Below are 17206 nucleotides of genomic sequence, written 5' to 3'. Positions count from 1 at the left end.
GCAACATGACAGTGATCCGAATCATGCAAGCAAGTCTACTCAGCAATGTCCTGAAACGCAGTTCATTCTCAAAGCCCTGCAAGATGCCACTCAGGAGATGTGGGTCAAAATTCCTCACCAGACATCAGCAAATACTTTTTACACAGGGGGATTGGGTGTTGAATTTCTAAATGCTTTCCTTTAATTCATTAGAAACTACGAAAAGACCCAGTGTGCTGCACATGAAGATGTAGCTGACAGTAATTACAAACATGCCCATGATGAGGCATTATTAAGACAATAGAAAGAAAATCTCCAAAAAGCAGCATCAGAACAGATAATGCATCATGCAAACATTCAGTACCATTTATCCCTTTTCAGTTTTTTATTGGATTGACATTAAAAACTGGGGCAGTTCTGATTTACTTTTCTGACATTATCCAGACAGGCAAGATAAACTTTCAAACTATTAAATAAAAGTGCATTAAAGCTGCATTTAGGACATTTTGGAGATGCACTTATTTGGATTTTGCCAACCTTATTTATACTTATGCATTGCTAAAGCAGGTCTGCTATAAAATAAATAAATAAAAACTCTGCTTTTGGAATCATTGTTTTCAATATTATAAATAACCAAGTTTTTCTTTGTATACCGATCACTGATATGCATCAACCAAATCAGAAAAAAAGGATAAAAGAATTGTGTAGGTCAATGACTGCTTCAGGGTTGTGTAGGTCCTCCAATGGTCTTGATGACCTTGTCCCACTCTGCTTTATCATATTTTTTCAAAACATTTTAATTTTATTTGTAAATAAATACACATGCTCTACACATGTTATAGTAGACGTGTACAGTATTCCCAGCACAATCCCACAAGCTCTCAGTGGGGTTTAAAAAAGTACCACAGGAGTGGTAGCCAATTCTAAAATGACAGAGAAAGCTATAAAACATCAAAAAAGAAGTTCTAATAAAATGAATATGCTAATTCATCATATTTTTAAAGCATTTGGAGTTCAGAGGAGAAACTTTATAATCCATCCCTCTTGGAGAAAATGTGATGCCCATGTGACATTGGACCCTCAGATTATTCCTAGAAGTCACAATAAACTCATATCTTCAATATTCTCAGTTTGCCAGTTGTTCTTTACATTGTATCAAAATATCATAATTCATGGATCAATAGAAATGCTCCCAAATAACCTGGAATAAATTCTCCCATGTTCCATTTCCATTCCATTTTCCTTCTGCTTTAAAGCTGCCATTCGTGACAGGGACACAATGCTTTATTTGCTTTAAGAAAGATGTAGGCAGATTTAGAGCATTTGAACATGTTTCCACTAACAGGTATCTTTTAAACAGTCTGTTTCAGTAACATGGGCCAAGACCCAAGCTACACACACACAGTTCAAACACATCAGTCTATAGCTGTGAGTTCTGGCCAATACTAATATGAAGGACTGTATGGAGCATGTGCATAACGCAGAAACAGGGTAGTGTTTTATTAAAATGGATCTACCACTTGATTCTGTCTAGCTAGATCCTTAGTAATTGACTACAAAGAGTACATTATACTGAAAGTATTGTGAAAATTAAACCATCAATTGAATACTTAAACTTCCTCAAACCTGTAGCAATACAGTAGTACTCTGTGCAGTTATGAAAGGACCACACAGGCCTCCCCACCAAAGAACCACCATTTCCATTTTTTATCTGTTTCTTTATTGAGTTCTTTCTCTGCTTTCTGCCCTGCAGCAGGGCAGAGATGCTGTTACTATAGCAACACGTCAGTCATCAGTCAGGACCTTGAGCAGCTTTGAGTAATTGAAAAGCGATGGTATGTCAGGTTAACCTGAAAGAGCCTCAGCCAACGTCTTTAGTCAGGTATGAGGAACAGGCCGTGCTTAACGAACTCCTTTCTCATTCCTCAAAATCAACCTCAGACACTCAGTCAGCACTTTACAAAATCAAGAACCGATCAGTTCCGACATGGTAAAGTAATAATGGTCGTGTGTATATATATATATATATATATATATATATATATATATATATATATATATATATATATATATACACACACATACACACACACACACAATGTATTTATATACATTATTTCTGCATCTTATGTAAACAATTCTTACTGTGCATTAATATTACTGGTTAACACTGAACTGCCCCTTTGTGATCCTCTACTTCAGCCAAGTTTCGAGGCGAAATAAAGTCACTACGTTTCAACCAAAGATTATTATTCAAATTGTGTTTGATATGACAAACGCCATGACCTAAACCGCATATATTATACCATATAATATTTATATATCTGAAAATGTATTTCATTATTAAGATCTATGTCCTGGACTCCAAACCTTACTGCAGTGTAAATGGCAGGACAGGGTAACAGATTGTTATGTCTGTGACACAGTTATGCCTGTGGTTTCAGAGCCAATAGGAAGCATGTCATCCATGGAGGTGAATGTGGACATGCTGGAGCAGATGGACCTGATGGACATGTCTGACCACGAGGCTCTGGACGTCTTTCTGAACTCAGGAGGAGAAGACAACAGTGCAGCTTCACCTCTGCTGGGTATAAAACTTTACGGTCAGACAGTAAAAACAACACACTGCAGATTCTTACTGGATCAACGTTACAATTATTACTGTCAGTATTAAAAAAAGACACTGCAGATTCTTACTGGAAATGAAATTTGATGGTCAAAGATCTTGACATTATGGTTATCAGACAAAAGTGTAATAAACATAATGAATAGGAGAGTTATGGTAATAAACAAGATGAACACAAATACAAACCCTCACCCATTCTCCATATCATACCTGACATAACTTACCCAAGAGCTTGTTCAGACTGCTACACAAATTACAGTTGACACAGCTTACACGCAGCGTCACACTGAACACGCTGTTATTTGTGTTAGCTGTCCAGTGCCGCATGTAGCTATATCTCCTGGGTCTGTTTTTCCAATTAAACCCCAATGAAAAACACATGCTGTCTGCGATGAGCCTGGCTTCTACCGAGAGAGATCCCCTCGTGTTCAGGGTCCTGGAGGCCCACCATAGCCGCTGCTCCTCATCCTCAGCTCCTAAATCAGAGGTGACATTTACAAAGGCTTCACCGCAGCCCAGAGCAAAAACACACACATGGAGATGAGCCGCGCACTGGGGAGAACAAACAGGCCTTTCAATTAGTGCTAATTACATTAGGCAGGAGTGAAAGGCTAGCTCTCTCTGTAGCTCTGTGGATTATCCAGGCTTAGCCAGGAGAGTCCACGGCCTCAGGGGACTGGACTCTATTCTCTCTCATTGACCCGTCCCAGCATTAACCACAGAGCGTAGTTTTGATAGTTGGGGCCAGGTGCCTTCTCTCCTGACACCACAACCACCACCAAATAATACTCACAATATGAACTCGAACCTGACATTAAGATATCAAATAACTAAGCTAAGCTAATTAGCTAAAAGACCATGCGAGAAGAGGAGGAGACTGGTAAAAATATGAATAGATAATGTATAACGCTCGACATAATGGCTGCATAATGAGAAGTCCCAGCCTTCAGTAAAATTGGCCAGTCCATTTGTTGATAAAGGCAGAAGAGGGGATATGTGCTTGTAGCAATGTGATACATTCTTCATTATGGTTCCCTACAACAGCAGCAGTTTTCTCTGAGAAAAGTGTGCATTATTTTTACACCTTTAAATTGCTATTACTATTAATTCACCTTTTGTACAATGCTAATCGTCTTTACCGTCTTTCATGCGGCATGAAAGATGTACATGGCGTGCCTCCGGGTGGGGAAACTCATTTTTCCAATAAAACAGAGAGCACTTAAAAGAAGGCAACAGTCCAAACCTCCAAACAAACATAGTGGCTGTGACTGAAATGGATCCCTACTTACTGTTTAGGGCACTAATGAGTATGGCGGACGCTTTGGAATTAGAATGTGATTTTGAGGGCACTACAATCTCCCATAATGCTCTTGTAATTCATAGCAAACATCGTATCTTGCTATATCAGCCGAGTGTGGACCAAACTGCAGACTGAGTCTCTTGTTATTAAGCCACAGACAATGGAACACAATTGTTCTGATGATTTGCGCTTCACATCATTTCGCCAAGTAGTTTGTTAATAATCAAACATCTCAGTGTTTTCACTGCGGGTACTGACGCATGGTGTCCCTCCCTAATATAGTACAATACTGCTAAGTGAGGGAGTGGGGATCCATTTCAGTCACAGCCTATATTTTGAAAGTTCAGGACTTTCGACTACATTCTGTAAAAGCTTGACTAACCTAGCAACAGTTACTATGAGAGAGTAACACTTGTGGGAGCAGGTCAGTTTTACCCCCAGTCACAGTTGTCTGTCTGATTTGCAGTGCTTTATTCTGGTGTTTTATAGCATGCGCTACCTGCAGCCTCTGTTAACATATATAGAGGCCGCTCACGCAATGTGTGTAATCTGCTTCTGGAGCTTGTGACTTCTTGCAGAGAGCGGCCTAAGAGGAGGAGCCCAATTTTCTAAATCTGTCTAATTCAGAGGCTGAAATTGAAAAAGTCATTCAGAGTGTTGGTGAGTGGTTGTCGGAGTGGTGGTGGTCACACCCCCAAAGATTGTCATGTCTACAGCACAACTATGGCCATTTTATTTAATATACGCAACCCCCGGGGAGCCTATATTTCTTCTGAGTGTAGTGATGTAAATTACTGTTTATTAATGGACTATTTTGCAAGATAACAGCAGGCACATACTCTTCCACCATAAATGGACATATATCAAAATGTGTAATGCAGTGTTTCAGGCATCAGGCAGCATGAGCGTAGCTTTTAGAGGCATTAAAGCACTCGTCAGTGACGTAGTTTACCTAACTAAACTCTAAACTCTAGAACATTAAAGGTCCAAGAGGTAAAGCTTATTCCACATTGCATTTAATATCGGCCCCAATCAAACTACTCACTACTTCGGCAACTGCAATCACATCTAGGTCTCAAACTGATGACATAATAAGGTAGAGTAGGACGTGTCAAAAACTTTTGTCTTTTGGGATGTTATAGGCCCAGATGTGGAGTCGTTCACCACCGAGATCACACTGCAGGTTCCCACGCAGGCCGAGCTCAGGCACAAACTGGCCTCCCTCTCCTCCACCTGCACCGACTCAGCCAGCCAGGACACGGAGGCTGGGGAGGAAGAGGAAGATGACGAAGAAGAGGACAGAGGAGGAGGAGGAGGACCCCAGCTGGTGCGGAGAGGTGGCGAAGGAGTGTGCGGAGATGCTTCCCTAGCACCACAAAATCAACCAGCCAAGAACTGTGCAAAGGGCCCTCTCTCTTCAGCAACATAGAGATCAGAGAGGGCGGGGGATGAAGGCTTGCGTGGGAAGGAAAGTGTTTTGTAAAACTGTGCGCTTTGCACTTGCTGGGTGAGAGAAGGCGTTTGACGTCGGCTGTGTTTTATGACATTCTTGGGTTTTGTACAGAAATTCCTCGTTTCGTGCCGTGCCGTATTCCACCCCACTCTCCTAAAGATAAACGTTCCTCCCTCCAGCTGCTGCCTTTTCCTGTTGTTCAACTGCTAATATATTAAAGGGTCCATGTCTTAAAGGTCTCGTGCGCTGTACTTTTGTTCCATGAACTGCACAGTCATTATTCGCTTACTTTAGGCCTTTTATAAAGCTCAGCGTTCAGAGTGGTTTTTTTTGCAGCTTAATTTCAGTTTATGGACCAAATAGACAGATGAGTGAGTGGTAACCTTTGACAATTTCATATTTACACACGACATTAGAGCTATTTATTTCAAAATGTTAATTGTCCTATGAAACAGAGCCTTTAAAAAACACTCATAAGTAAATAACTTACACGCTTCATAGTCTGATAATAATAATAACTTAAAAAGAGCAGTGCAACAAAAAAAAGCTTTCAATACTCTTACAATACAGCAATTTGGCCCAAAATGTAGTACTTTAACTTTCAGTACTAGTTATTATATGATGTATTATAACAGTATTGATCACTGCACGGTTTCAAACAGGCCTTTCTGACCCTGTTGGTTCATGAGGTTCGGCACATCCAGCCTCATTCAATATATAATCTTTGGGTTGATGCGCTTTGGCTTTGGCTCTACAGGCTTCTGACATTTGGTTGTCGTAGATTATCACAAAGGGGCAGTTCAGTGTTGACACAACGGCACGTTGGTGTTGCAGAAGGCATGTCCCCAACCTCGGTCGATGCAGCTACAGGTTTGTCCAACTCCATGTTTGTTTTCACAACACAGTCAGACACTGATAATGTTCTCATGTCCAGACTTCCGTAATTTCACATTCCAGGCTCCCATTGAAAAAGGTTACAATGAGGATTAGAAATATGTTCCAATCTGTTTGTATGGATTTAGACACTGAATTAAAAAGGCATGTTAGGAATTTGAATTGGGGACATCTGTTCAAGACTAGGCTTTAAATTAATGTCCAGGAAACCAGATCTATTCCAGTGATTTGCTCATTTTGTATTAAACATCCTATTAAAAAAGTGTATTCTTATGTCAAACATGTTCTGTATTTATGTTATCTGATTGTGTATCCCTCTAAAAAAATCAAACTCAAACTCCTAACATTCTTTTCTTCCTCAGCTTTTTTCTCTTGCTGAGGTCAACCCGAAGGAGAAACATACTGGCTGACAATTAGCATGCTATAGCATGTTCCACCAGCAGGTGGAATTTTTTGATTTCTTGACAGTTCTTACGCACATTCTTAACTGTATATGACAGGCATTTATCTGCAACGCTAAAAATCTTTCCCTGGAACGGCACACATTCACACACTGACAAACTTCTGCATCCTTCCACTGACTGTCGTCACAGCTGTTCCTCTCATCACCTGTTGTTTTGACGTTCTGCACTATGGGAACAGCACATGTGAACAGTGAAAGTGACTCAAATCTGATTTGAAAAGATTGGATTTGACATGTTCACACAGAAGTGGACAAAAAGACAAAAAAATAATAATAAACGCCATAGATAATCTATAGGAGACTACAGGGTCCACAACTAATGTCCTATTAGGTTAAGGCTTATATGGGTAGATATAAACAATATGAATTTCATTCATTCATTCATTCATTCAACCAGACAGTGTGACTGGTCCTGCAAACACTTTGGGCAAAGATGGAGAAAGATGAACAGACAGGCAGCTTGGAAAGAACTGACCGTGAATTGTCCGCAAGTTTTATTAAACCTTAAGTACAAACTGGAAAAGTAAAAAAACAAAACAAAACTGGCAATATAACCAACATGAAATCTTCCCATGTGTAAAGGGAAGGCTGAGACGCAGTGCGAATAAATTAACTTTGCCAGACGGTGAGCAAATCTTTCATACTGTAGAAAAAGGAACAAAAAAAAAGCTAAATTCTGAATAAAAGACATCGTAAGGCCATAAAAACTTGACAACCACTTTTTTTGTTGAAAACACCTGACTTGGTTTTCATTTAAATACTTCCTAAAACAGTTCAGTCTTCGGTAAAGGACAACAACCAACAAACTGGATTATAGGTTTTATCTTGACAGTCACCACTGGCAAGCTCAGTGCAACATGAGTAGCTACTACATTGTTGAATTTTCAGTAATGAAAATGTAAAAACCTTTTTTTTTTGTTTAGGTATTTTCCCTTTTCTTTAAAAAAAGTAAAGCTAAAAACAAAAGAACGAAACCTGGGGGAGAGAGGGGGAGGGGTCCGGGGAGGGGGCATCGCTACTCCATATCTTATTTCTCAGTGATATAAGCAGCACTTAAAAAACTTTATCCACGTCACCAGAGTAACCCTGTAAGCGTCAAACTCACACAGATGAAGAAACTGAAAGGTAAGGCTTTTCTTCATCATGCATCCACCCCTCCTTCTGTCACCCCCAAACAAAGGCTCAAGTATTTAAAGACATTTACAGGAGTATGTACAAAATGTTGATGTTTGTGGAGTTTCTTTAGCTCATTCGTGATACAGCTGCAAAAAGGGAAAGCAAGAAAAAAAAACTTATGAGGGAAAATAATTATCCTTGGACTCGTATTTCACATTTTACACCCTCTGCCTAGTGGCTCTATGAGATAGCACATCCAAACGAAATGGAAAAAATGTCCAAACACAAATAAAAAAAATAATAATAATAACAACAACAATAATAATAATTACAATAATATAATAATTAATGTTAACTGGTACAGATGAATCAATAGGTCTGAATGTATGGAATGTTAACACGATTGCACATGTAGAAGCGGAAAGCCTCCAAAGCTTTTCCGTCCTGTGGTGTATGAAGGCAGATAGCACTCCTTTTTGTTTACGTTTCTGCATTGATTTATACAGTAAAAAAATAGTAATAATAATAAAAAAGGAAAGAAAAAATAAAAGCACCAAAAGTTGTTGGACCTCCCCGCTGAAGATCAGGCACAGTTACCACTTTCCAAGTTTCGCTGCAGAAGCCCCTGCTGTCACCACGGGGGCCATAACACCCCTGTCCTTCTACCCACGTCCTGAAACACAGCCGCACATGCTGCCATGGAAACCAGTGTTCCCCTATCCGCAGAGTAAAAGTAAGTAAAAACCAAGTAATAACACTCCTTAACTAAAATTAAAACCCAGAATTAAACAAGCAGTCCTTTTTACTTTCAAGTGTTACCCCGCCTTTCTGACCACCCCCCCACCCACCAGTGGCACGCGTGGGGACTGAAGAGGTCTGTATTCAGTTCTTCTTTTTTTTTTTTTTTTTTTTTTTTTTCTTAGAAAAACCATAAAAACAAAGCAAAAACAAGCACAAGCCCCAGCTTGGCTGCCCTTATATCATTGAAACCCCAAAGCAAAACGAAAAGAAGAGAGAACACAAGGGAAAAAAAGAGCACCAATGTGTGCCTCTATTCACAGCTCAGGCTTGAGAAAGTGTGTGTGTGTGTATGCAGTCAACAGGGCCGATGGAGGGATGATGAGTAAGGACAGTCTGGATAAGAAGGTAACGTCACTCTCACCTGCTAGTCAGATCTATACCTGCGAGGACGTCGCTTAATGCTAATTAAAAGAATCATCAAAACAAACAAACAAACAAACCAACCAACCAAAAAAACCACAACCTTCTTACGCTCTAGTGCAAAAAAAGGCAGGTTCTTGCTCACACGCAGCAAGTTCTTGCCGTACTGTCTGAGTCAGAGGATGTTAAATGGGTTTTAAAGACAGAGTGAGAGAGAGAGCGAGAGAGAGACGTGATTGGTTAAAAGCAAGGTGTGGAAACAGCCGTCTCTCATGAGATGGCTGTGGCAGCACTTTTGGACAGCTGGGCAGGACTGGGCAGGTGGGTCAGAGACATCTCCATGGTAGCCCTCTTGCGGGGGCCGCGCTTGGCAGCCGGTTTGCCGGGGCTGGAGCCGTTACAGTTCTCTGCTGCGCTCTTCATGGCTTTACCGGACACCAAATTCACCAGACTGTTAATCTGCTCCTGCAGGCACAGAAAGAAGCACAAAGTGAGTGTTAGAAAAGTATTTGTTATTATAATAATGTAACCCTATAAACTGATCAGCCATAACATTAAAACCACTAACAAATGACTATCTCGTCACAAAGATGCCTGTCAGGGGGTGGGAAATGCATATTGGCCAGCAAATAAAACCATCAGTTCTTGAAGATGGGGTATACTGGCATCAGGGTAATGGACACCTAAGGTTCACTGAGGTGATCCATGGTGGCCCCACCTCACAACAAAAAGGACTTAAAGGATCTGCTGCTAACGTCTTTATGCCAGATACCACAGGACCCCTCGACAGGTCAGAGCTGCTTTGGCGGCACAAATGGGACCTACACAACATCCTGTCGATCGTGAATTTCTATAGCAGTTGTGCAGAGCTGTGACCCTGTAGACCTGGAGCTGCCCATCCACACAGGCTCACTGCCAGCAAACTCATCTCAACAGCTCCCCTCACAGGCTTGTTTTAATTCTGCTCAGAGAACTGCTTTCATGCACAGCCGGCGGTTTTTACCTCGTCGTAGCGGTACATCATCTTTAGTCCACGGCAGGATTTCTGTCTCTCCACATAGTGTAGTGCACATTCTAGACAGAACACCACATTCTCATTCTCCTGCACCACCTGGAAGACACAAGGAATCTCTTTAGGTCACTCCAAACATATGAACTGCTGTAACACCACCTCATAACTTTGAGCCACTTTTACTGGTCCATTCATCGTGGAATATGCACACAATGTAAAGAGCAGCTGCCATTTTCAAATGGTGTTCAGAACAAAATATGAACTTGGGGGATTTTGATGATGGCGACAATATGTCATCCTCTTTTTTTAAAGAAACATTGCAAATTGCTCCCTAGGGACACAATTAGGCTCCAAAACCAACTCAAAAACCTGTTCCACTAACCAATTAAATTCTAAGGGTCTGGATGTGAGTCCACAATTCAGTTCCTTGCTCTTATAACTACAGAACTTGCCCATTAGTTTCATACTTGGGATTCAGATGAATACCATGAGTTGTAACCATATGTTTTACATGTTAATCTAACTAAATTAACATGACTGAATAAAGACTACAATGAAAACCCATCTGCATTGCTCGTGTTGTTTGCGCTAAGTGAATAAATGTAGTCTCACCATCGACAGGTAGCAGAGGTGCTGGCATGTTTGGCAGCGCCTCTCGGACGACTCTATGGCCAGCCACTTGCGGGGTTTCTTCCTGCCCTCTCCGGTGGCCTGGTTACTGTCGTGTGTGCCATATCGAGCAGAAGAGAGCAGGCCAGCCTCGTAGAGTTCCTGCCGCTGCCTCATCTCTATGTTCCTACAGCACAGAATCAGAATCACCTCAGTTGTACTGTGAGCAACTCTAAATCTCCCAATTACGTTTAGATTAAATGTACGTATGTCAAACCCAACTGAAGTGTTATGCACAATTAAAATTTCTGCAAGTCAACATCTGATTTACATCTGTTTCTCCCTGTGCAGTGGCTGCACTGACCTGAGATCTTTGAGCAGAGAGGAGATTGTACTCAGCAGAAGTGCGTTCTCTCGTTTGGACTCGGCTGTGGCGATCTGGTAGAGCAGCTTCTCCATGGAGAAGGGTTTGGCTATGCGCCTGCATTTCAGATCCTGCCCCAGGAAAACAAACAAAGCAAGCAGGGTGAGGATTTTCAGAATAAACAAAACTGGAACAGAAGGATAAACAAATAAATAAACATTAAAAAAAACAAAACAAACAAACAAACAAAAAAAAACAACTCTCAACCTGTGACACCACCAATGCTTGTTCGCATAAGCAAACAGAACAGCAGATTCCCAATTCAAATCAGTACTTCTTGTGGCTGGAAATGTAGGAAGTTCAGTACCTTAAACTCTATACTATACTTAGGCATACTTTATTATAATGACTAAATTACACGTCCCATCAGCAAATTAGTCTACAATTCAAGAAAGGGGGGGGGGGGGGGGCTGGAGAAAGAAAAACAGAGAACTACATTCTTAGTCCAGAAGGTGGAAGCAGAGAGCAGATGTTCCAGGCTCACCTTAGCAGCCTCGTAGCCCACGTTCATCCACTGTGGGGTGGCGAAGTGCACTGTCTCGGACACGCTGTAACCACAACACACCTTGGATACAAACGTCCCAGGGAAAACCACCACAAACTGGCCACTCTGCTGCACGGTACGATGCACTTTTATACCCTCTCGACTAAGCACCTCTGGAGAAATCTGAAAAGAAGAGGCAAAGAGAAGGAGAGCGATGTGATGACTGTTTTAAAGTTCCTGTATTTTGGTTGGGACTCATTGGTTTTGTTTGTAAGGACAAGTACAGACGATTTATACTATTTATGTACGTATGCTAATAAGTGAGTAGTGGCAAAAGGCAAGATTAAACTGTGAAACAATGAGATTGATATGTAGCAGTTGTTTGTGAGTGACTTGCGTGAGAGTGAATGAATGAATGATTATGTTTTAATTATGAGTTTGCTTGTACATCTCCTCATTTGTTTTGACACTATATTTAGCACTGTGCATGTGTTGCATCTGTGATCTGTTGTTAGAATTACTGATGCGCTGATACAGAAATTATGCACTGATGTACTAGATGGGTAGCAGGCACCAATACTGACCTTGTTAAATGGATCTGGCAGAACGTGACCTAGTAATACAGTATACTACTTTGGCCTACACTCAATTTCCTTTTCCTCTAATTTATTCATGTTCATAAATGGATTGTGTAGTCATAGCCTCATGTTACCTTCCACTTATAACAATGATGTTTGTGGACAAATCACATGTTTTATTATTTGGTAATGACATCAAAATATCCATTTTGAAGTATACTGTGTACAGCCTTACTACTTAATGAACACTGACCAACTGCATGGGTCTTGAAATAGAGGCTCTGGAGCAATGTAGGTGTTTAAGTAGATGATCTGTTGTCAGACCTCCTTAGGAGGCCAAAAGAACATAGCCATCCCTGCATAAGGTGCTGCCTAAGAGGATGTAGTGATGCACATTATAAGAAGAACGTCTTTCAGTACTCTGTAGTTCAGGTATCAGAACTACAATGAGAGGAAAAGTGGGGTCAGTGCATCCCTAAATCAAGTGTGTGTGTGTGGGTGTAATCCCTCACCATTATGTTCTTCTCCAGCATCTCGAGTCCTGGAGTGCCATTGGCCTGCAGCAGCGTGTGCACGACATTATCAAGCTTAGTCTTCTCCTCAGCAGGAACAGAATACCTGCACAGCACAGCGGGTAAACACTCAGTCAATGTGTGTATATGTCTGACAAAGGGTAAAAAAAGGAGGGAGGGGTGTGGGGGAACTCTCTGCTGTCTTCTCTGTGCCAGCTGTGTGTTGCCATAGCAACAGGCTGCGTTTTTTTTTTTTTTTTTTTGATGAGTCAGTCTCACACACAGACACACACAGACACACACAGACACACACAGACACACACAGACACACACAGTCTCTCTGGGGCAGCACACATGCTGTGATCATCTCTGCCTTTCTGCTTTCGTGGAGTGCTGCTCCCTCTAGAGCCCCACAGGCGGCAAATATAGCTGTATTACTGAATTCATACCACAATAAAACCATTTCAGCAATAGGGTCAGTGTAACAAATGAGGTTGTGGATAGGGTTGTATGCCCATTTCCAAAAGACCTGAAACAATAAACACGCTACAGTGTAACTGTTTGTACCAAGAAGTAAAGAGGTGCAGTCATCCTTATTTGAATGTCACAATCAAATACAATGGATTATAATAATGTTATCATAAGTATGATCATTTTCTGCTCAAAATAAGATTCTCTGTATACTTTTATACAAACATTTTCTGCTGGTGTGTAAACATTTTCATTTATGTATTCAGCTTATTTTTGAAACGAATTTGAACCAAATGATGAAATCATGATGCACCTTTTAATACAACGCACCTATAAACATGTAGTTTATTTATAAATATCACATTTTAATCATACCCTTCAAAATCATATTATGCTTGAAGCACAAAAAAAAAAAAAAAGATCATGTTCCAGTAAACTCCGTAAACTTACCAAATGCAATCAGCACCAGTGTGTAAGTAATCAATGTATGGAAGGCGGTTTTGGTCTCGTGACCAGCATGAGGTAGAAAAGACCATGCCAATGTTCAGCCAAGGAACGGTTACCCCTGCAGTAAAGACAGACAGAGACAAAGACAGGGAGAGCATTAAAAACAGCTACAGATTTCAAGCACAAACAGCTTAACTCATCCTGTTCTCTTCAGGCCCGAACGGTTAACAGCAGCTGAAGACTCACCGGACACAGCACCAAGATGGCGCAGAATGGATCCAGAGTTATGAGGGAGGACAGTGAGGTTCCATCCGTGTCTGAGTGAAAGAAGGAGAAAGGATGAGTGAGAGAGACATTTGTCGGGCTGCTGCCAGACTCAAAAACACACCACCAATCTTAATACTCAGTGATAAATTGCCTGTATTGGGTTATCAGTATTGATGTCATCTGTCTGATGTGGAATGATGACTGAATAGAGGTTGAATAAAGGTTAAACAAGCTGTGTGCGTAACTGAACACCAGTATTAGCAGTGAGTGTACATCAGGTCAAGCTAATCCAAAACTGCTGCTCCAAATAAAACTACAACCTCAAATGCATTCATAAGTAAGTCATGGAGAAACAAGCTCAAGATCACACATTAAAGAAAAAGCAAGAAGGGTTCGTACTTTGAGAAGGGCTCAGACTTGCCGACGGGAAAGCCACTTCCATGTGTGCTCGTGTCCACCTTCCCATAATGCACTGCTACATGGCAGTCCCTCTGATCCACTATTCGCCAATACTCTTGCTGTGAGCAGATGAGTGGGGTTGGATAGAGGGCAACAGGAAAAAGGAGGGAGGGGAGGGAAAGGAAAGGTGGGGATATTCAGAAACAGATGACATTATTAATTGCAGGTGAGAAATGTGGGTGTTTGTAGTGGAATAATATACAATTAAAAGGATATAAATAAAACAATGCAGAAATGCAGGTGCTGAAGCACGTGCACATCGGCTTCTACTGCAAGTGTGTTTTGTGCCAGCAGTTTCGAAGCAAGGAAGGAAATGTGTCAAATAGTCTCCGCTATTCACCAGTACAGCACAAATTCCACAGAGAGGAGGTTAAATTCCTAATGCAAGGGATTTAGTTACATGAACATGTATGCCAGTGCCTAATCAAAGCTTACTGTGTGTGAATGTTTTTTTACCTCCACGTCAGACGCTCCTGGCTCTTTGTTAAAGCACATCATCATGGAATTCCTGGCTATTCTGTAGAAGATGGTCAAAGAAACTGATCTGCCCTGGAAAGAGAACACACACACAGATAGAAAGAAAATGTCAGAAATATATCATCTAAAACATTGACCATAACCAACAAAGCAATGGCTGCTCATTAAAACATAAAAGCATTAGGAAGACATTACAGCCCATAGCAACATCTTTAATACCCTGGAAAGAGTCCAAATAACCCTGTAGTATCCTCTGTCAGTGTGTAAATGTTTGCATATGCCTTCAATGAATGTGTTTGATGGTGTCGGCCCGGGGGGAGGAGACACGGAGCGTGCTGTAATGTCCACCGGGACAAAACAGGGAGAGATAACGGAGTGGAAAACAAACGAAGAATGCAGATGGAACCAGCATGTCCCCTCTGAACTCTGTATGTTTCCATATACCAAGAGTGCACAAGAGAGTGCATGTGCGCATGTGTGCGCGTGTTTACCCTCAACGTGAACCCTCCCAGAGACGCCCTCAGAACACAGAAGGACCTTTTGAAGGGGTCTATAAATCTGCCTGCACTGGGGCTAGATTTAAAAACCTGCTGAAAAGCCGTGCAACCCCCCCCCCCTTCCCCGCTAACACTGCTGAAAATCACTCAGTATGGCAGGACACGCACAGTATGGATTGTATTAAAACTATGGGGAGAAGAAGGGAGTTGGAAGATGGAAAGCAGGTATCGTATGGAGCGCTCTTTAATAAGACTGCACTGCTATTTCTTAGGGTGTATTGTGTAGAATGAAAAGAGTGGGAGATCCTTATGGAGCTTTGTTATTACACAGCAAAATCCTCAGCGAGATTCAGACAGCCAACACTAGAGGGGTCAAATATTCCATGGGCAATGCTCAGGGTCCATGTTCCCAACAACCATGACTTATTTATGAACAGAAAACAACAACAACAACAACAACAACAACAAAACGTAGACCCAGATCCAGTGTCAGACCCAATCAAAATCTTCATTTCAGCTGAGATGTGGGAATTTCCCCAAACAGTGAAACCTGCATGGTCAGAGAATGCTGAAACTCCTATATGCAGTAAATGCTTATACGGTGATGCACAAACTAATGTTGGTCACCGGTGGTCACCCACACTACCACACTGCTTGCACACTCGCTATTTGAATGAAGTGGTCTTCGAATGAAAAGAGACAAAGACAGTGACCGTGAGAGTTAGAGTAAATTAGCGGGGATTCTCTCTTATGAGTAAAAACGCTCAGCAGTGACCTACATTCACACTCTGCACAGAGTAACTTTACCTTCAAGAGGGCTGCAGAGGGCCTGGGAAACATCTCACATGCACACACAAACCACTGTTCTCTTCTCTCTCGCTCTCATTTCATTCCACATCACCCTCTCTCACACACAGTGTACGCTTACATGCACAAAATATTCAGAAAACTGTTGGAAGGAAAAACACTGATTTAATACAGATACTCAAACGCTCTAAAAACGGGAAAACATCTAGTATGTTCATCAGGTGATCTGATTTGTTGCTAAAAACGACCTACACAACTTTGCAGGCGCTTCGTAAAGAACATTAACTCTCTAAAATGGCCAAAAATGCAAGTTTTATATGAGCATAACAGTCATGTTTAAGTGTAGTGCTTTTCTCTTGATGCAAATGTGCACTACCTTTCAAAAGTGTGCAATCACGGTGTTTAACAATATAAAACCTGGTTGCAGGTAAGTGTATAATATGTATATATGATAGCGCTGTGCACATTAACAGATTCTGCAGGACATTGGAAAGCTGTCAATAAAAATAAGGAGACGATCGATGTGTTTAGAATGATGGACACAGCTGATAATTCCAAATCGTCTGAGAAAGCTGCAAGATACGTAAAAGTTAAAGTACTATTAGTCCAGCATCTTTCATATCTAGACAGAACATTAATGTAAACATGATTGCAGTATATAATACTTATATTACAATGTACAAATCAGTATTCATTCCCTCCATTAATGTATCATATTGTCACTCAAAAATGTTTTATCTCCAAAATATCAACTTCACAGAACAAGGGAAAAAAAAGAAAACCTTCTTAGCTTTCAATGGAAGTCAGTGTAAAAGGATATTAATCTAACTATTTTTGAAGCATTTCTATTGGCCCATTCATCATGGAATTGTGACACAATGTAACACATTACAACAAAATAGTTTGTGTGACAGATGTTTAAAAATGTGCATATGTTTAAAAATAGATATAGTCACTATCATATTCCTACACAATAGCTGTTTGTATTAGAAACACTACACACAACATGGGCATTAATGACTGTTGCACATCTGTTGCTGCACAAGGCCCATTCTACCTTGTTAGCCAGTGCAAAGAGAATACTACAGGACCACCAGATATGGTTGCCAGATATATTGTGAATGGCAAGGTTGTGTGTGTGTGTGTGTGAGTTGCTAGTACGAGTGGATC

At 41.0% G+C, this 17206-nt stretch overlaps 2 protein-coding genes across 4 annotated transcripts in view; one reads left to right on the top strand and one right to left on the bottom strand.

The window, feature by feature from the left end:
• dtnbp1b (dystrobrevin binding protein 1b) overlaps window positions 1-5593 on the top strand; it is a 48797-nt gene extending 43204 nt beyond the window's left edge. The window contains exons 3-4 of one of the 2 annotated variants that reach the window (XM_072675843.1): window positions 2424-2567; window positions 5048-5593. In XM_072675843.1, the coding sequence (XP_072531944.1) occupies window positions 2424-2567; window positions 5048-5334 (431 nt within the window). In that variant the 3' untranslated portion in view covers window positions 5335-5593. The remainder of the gene's footprint in view (window positions 1-2423; window positions 2568-5047) is intronic. The other variant, XM_072675845.1, reaches the window with a different exon arrangement.
• A 1593-nt stretch (window positions 5594-7186) lies between these two features.
• Window positions 7187-17206, bottom strand: part of jarid2b (jumonji and AT-rich interaction domain containing 2b) — a 145274-nt gene continuing 135254 nt past the window's right edge. For both annotated transcript variants that reach the window (XM_072675841.1, XM_072675842.1), the window contains 10 exons: window positions 14712-14804; window positions 14196-14314; window positions 13776-13846; window positions 13533-13647; window positions 12612-12717; window positions 11522-11704; window positions 10978-11108; window positions 10617-10800; window positions 9996-10103; window positions 7187-9457 (listed from right to left, as the gene is read on the bottom strand). In XM_072675841.1, coding sequence (XP_072531942.1) covers window positions 9263-9457; window positions 9996-10103; window positions 10617-10800; window positions 10978-11108; window positions 11522-11704; window positions 12612-12717; window positions 13533-13647; window positions 13776-13846; window positions 14196-14314; window positions 14712-14804 — 1305 coding nt within the window. In that variant the 3' untranslated portion in view covers window positions 7187-9262. The remainder of the gene's footprint in view (window positions 9458-9995; window positions 10104-10616; window positions 10801-10977; window positions 11109-11521; window positions 11705-12611; window positions 12718-13532; window positions 13648-13775; window positions 13847-14195; window positions 14315-14711; window positions 14805-17206) is intronic.

Source organism: Salminus brasiliensis, chromosome 3, assembly GCF_030463535.1.
Source record: "Salminus brasiliensis chromosome 3, fSalBra1.hap2, whole genome shotgun sequence".
Taxonomy (NCBI): Eukaryota; Metazoa; Chordata; class Actinopteri; order Characiformes; family Bryconidae; genus Salminus; species Salminus brasiliensis.
Note: the sequence above shows the minus strand (reverse complement) of the source record. Positions and strands in the feature narration are given on the sequence as shown.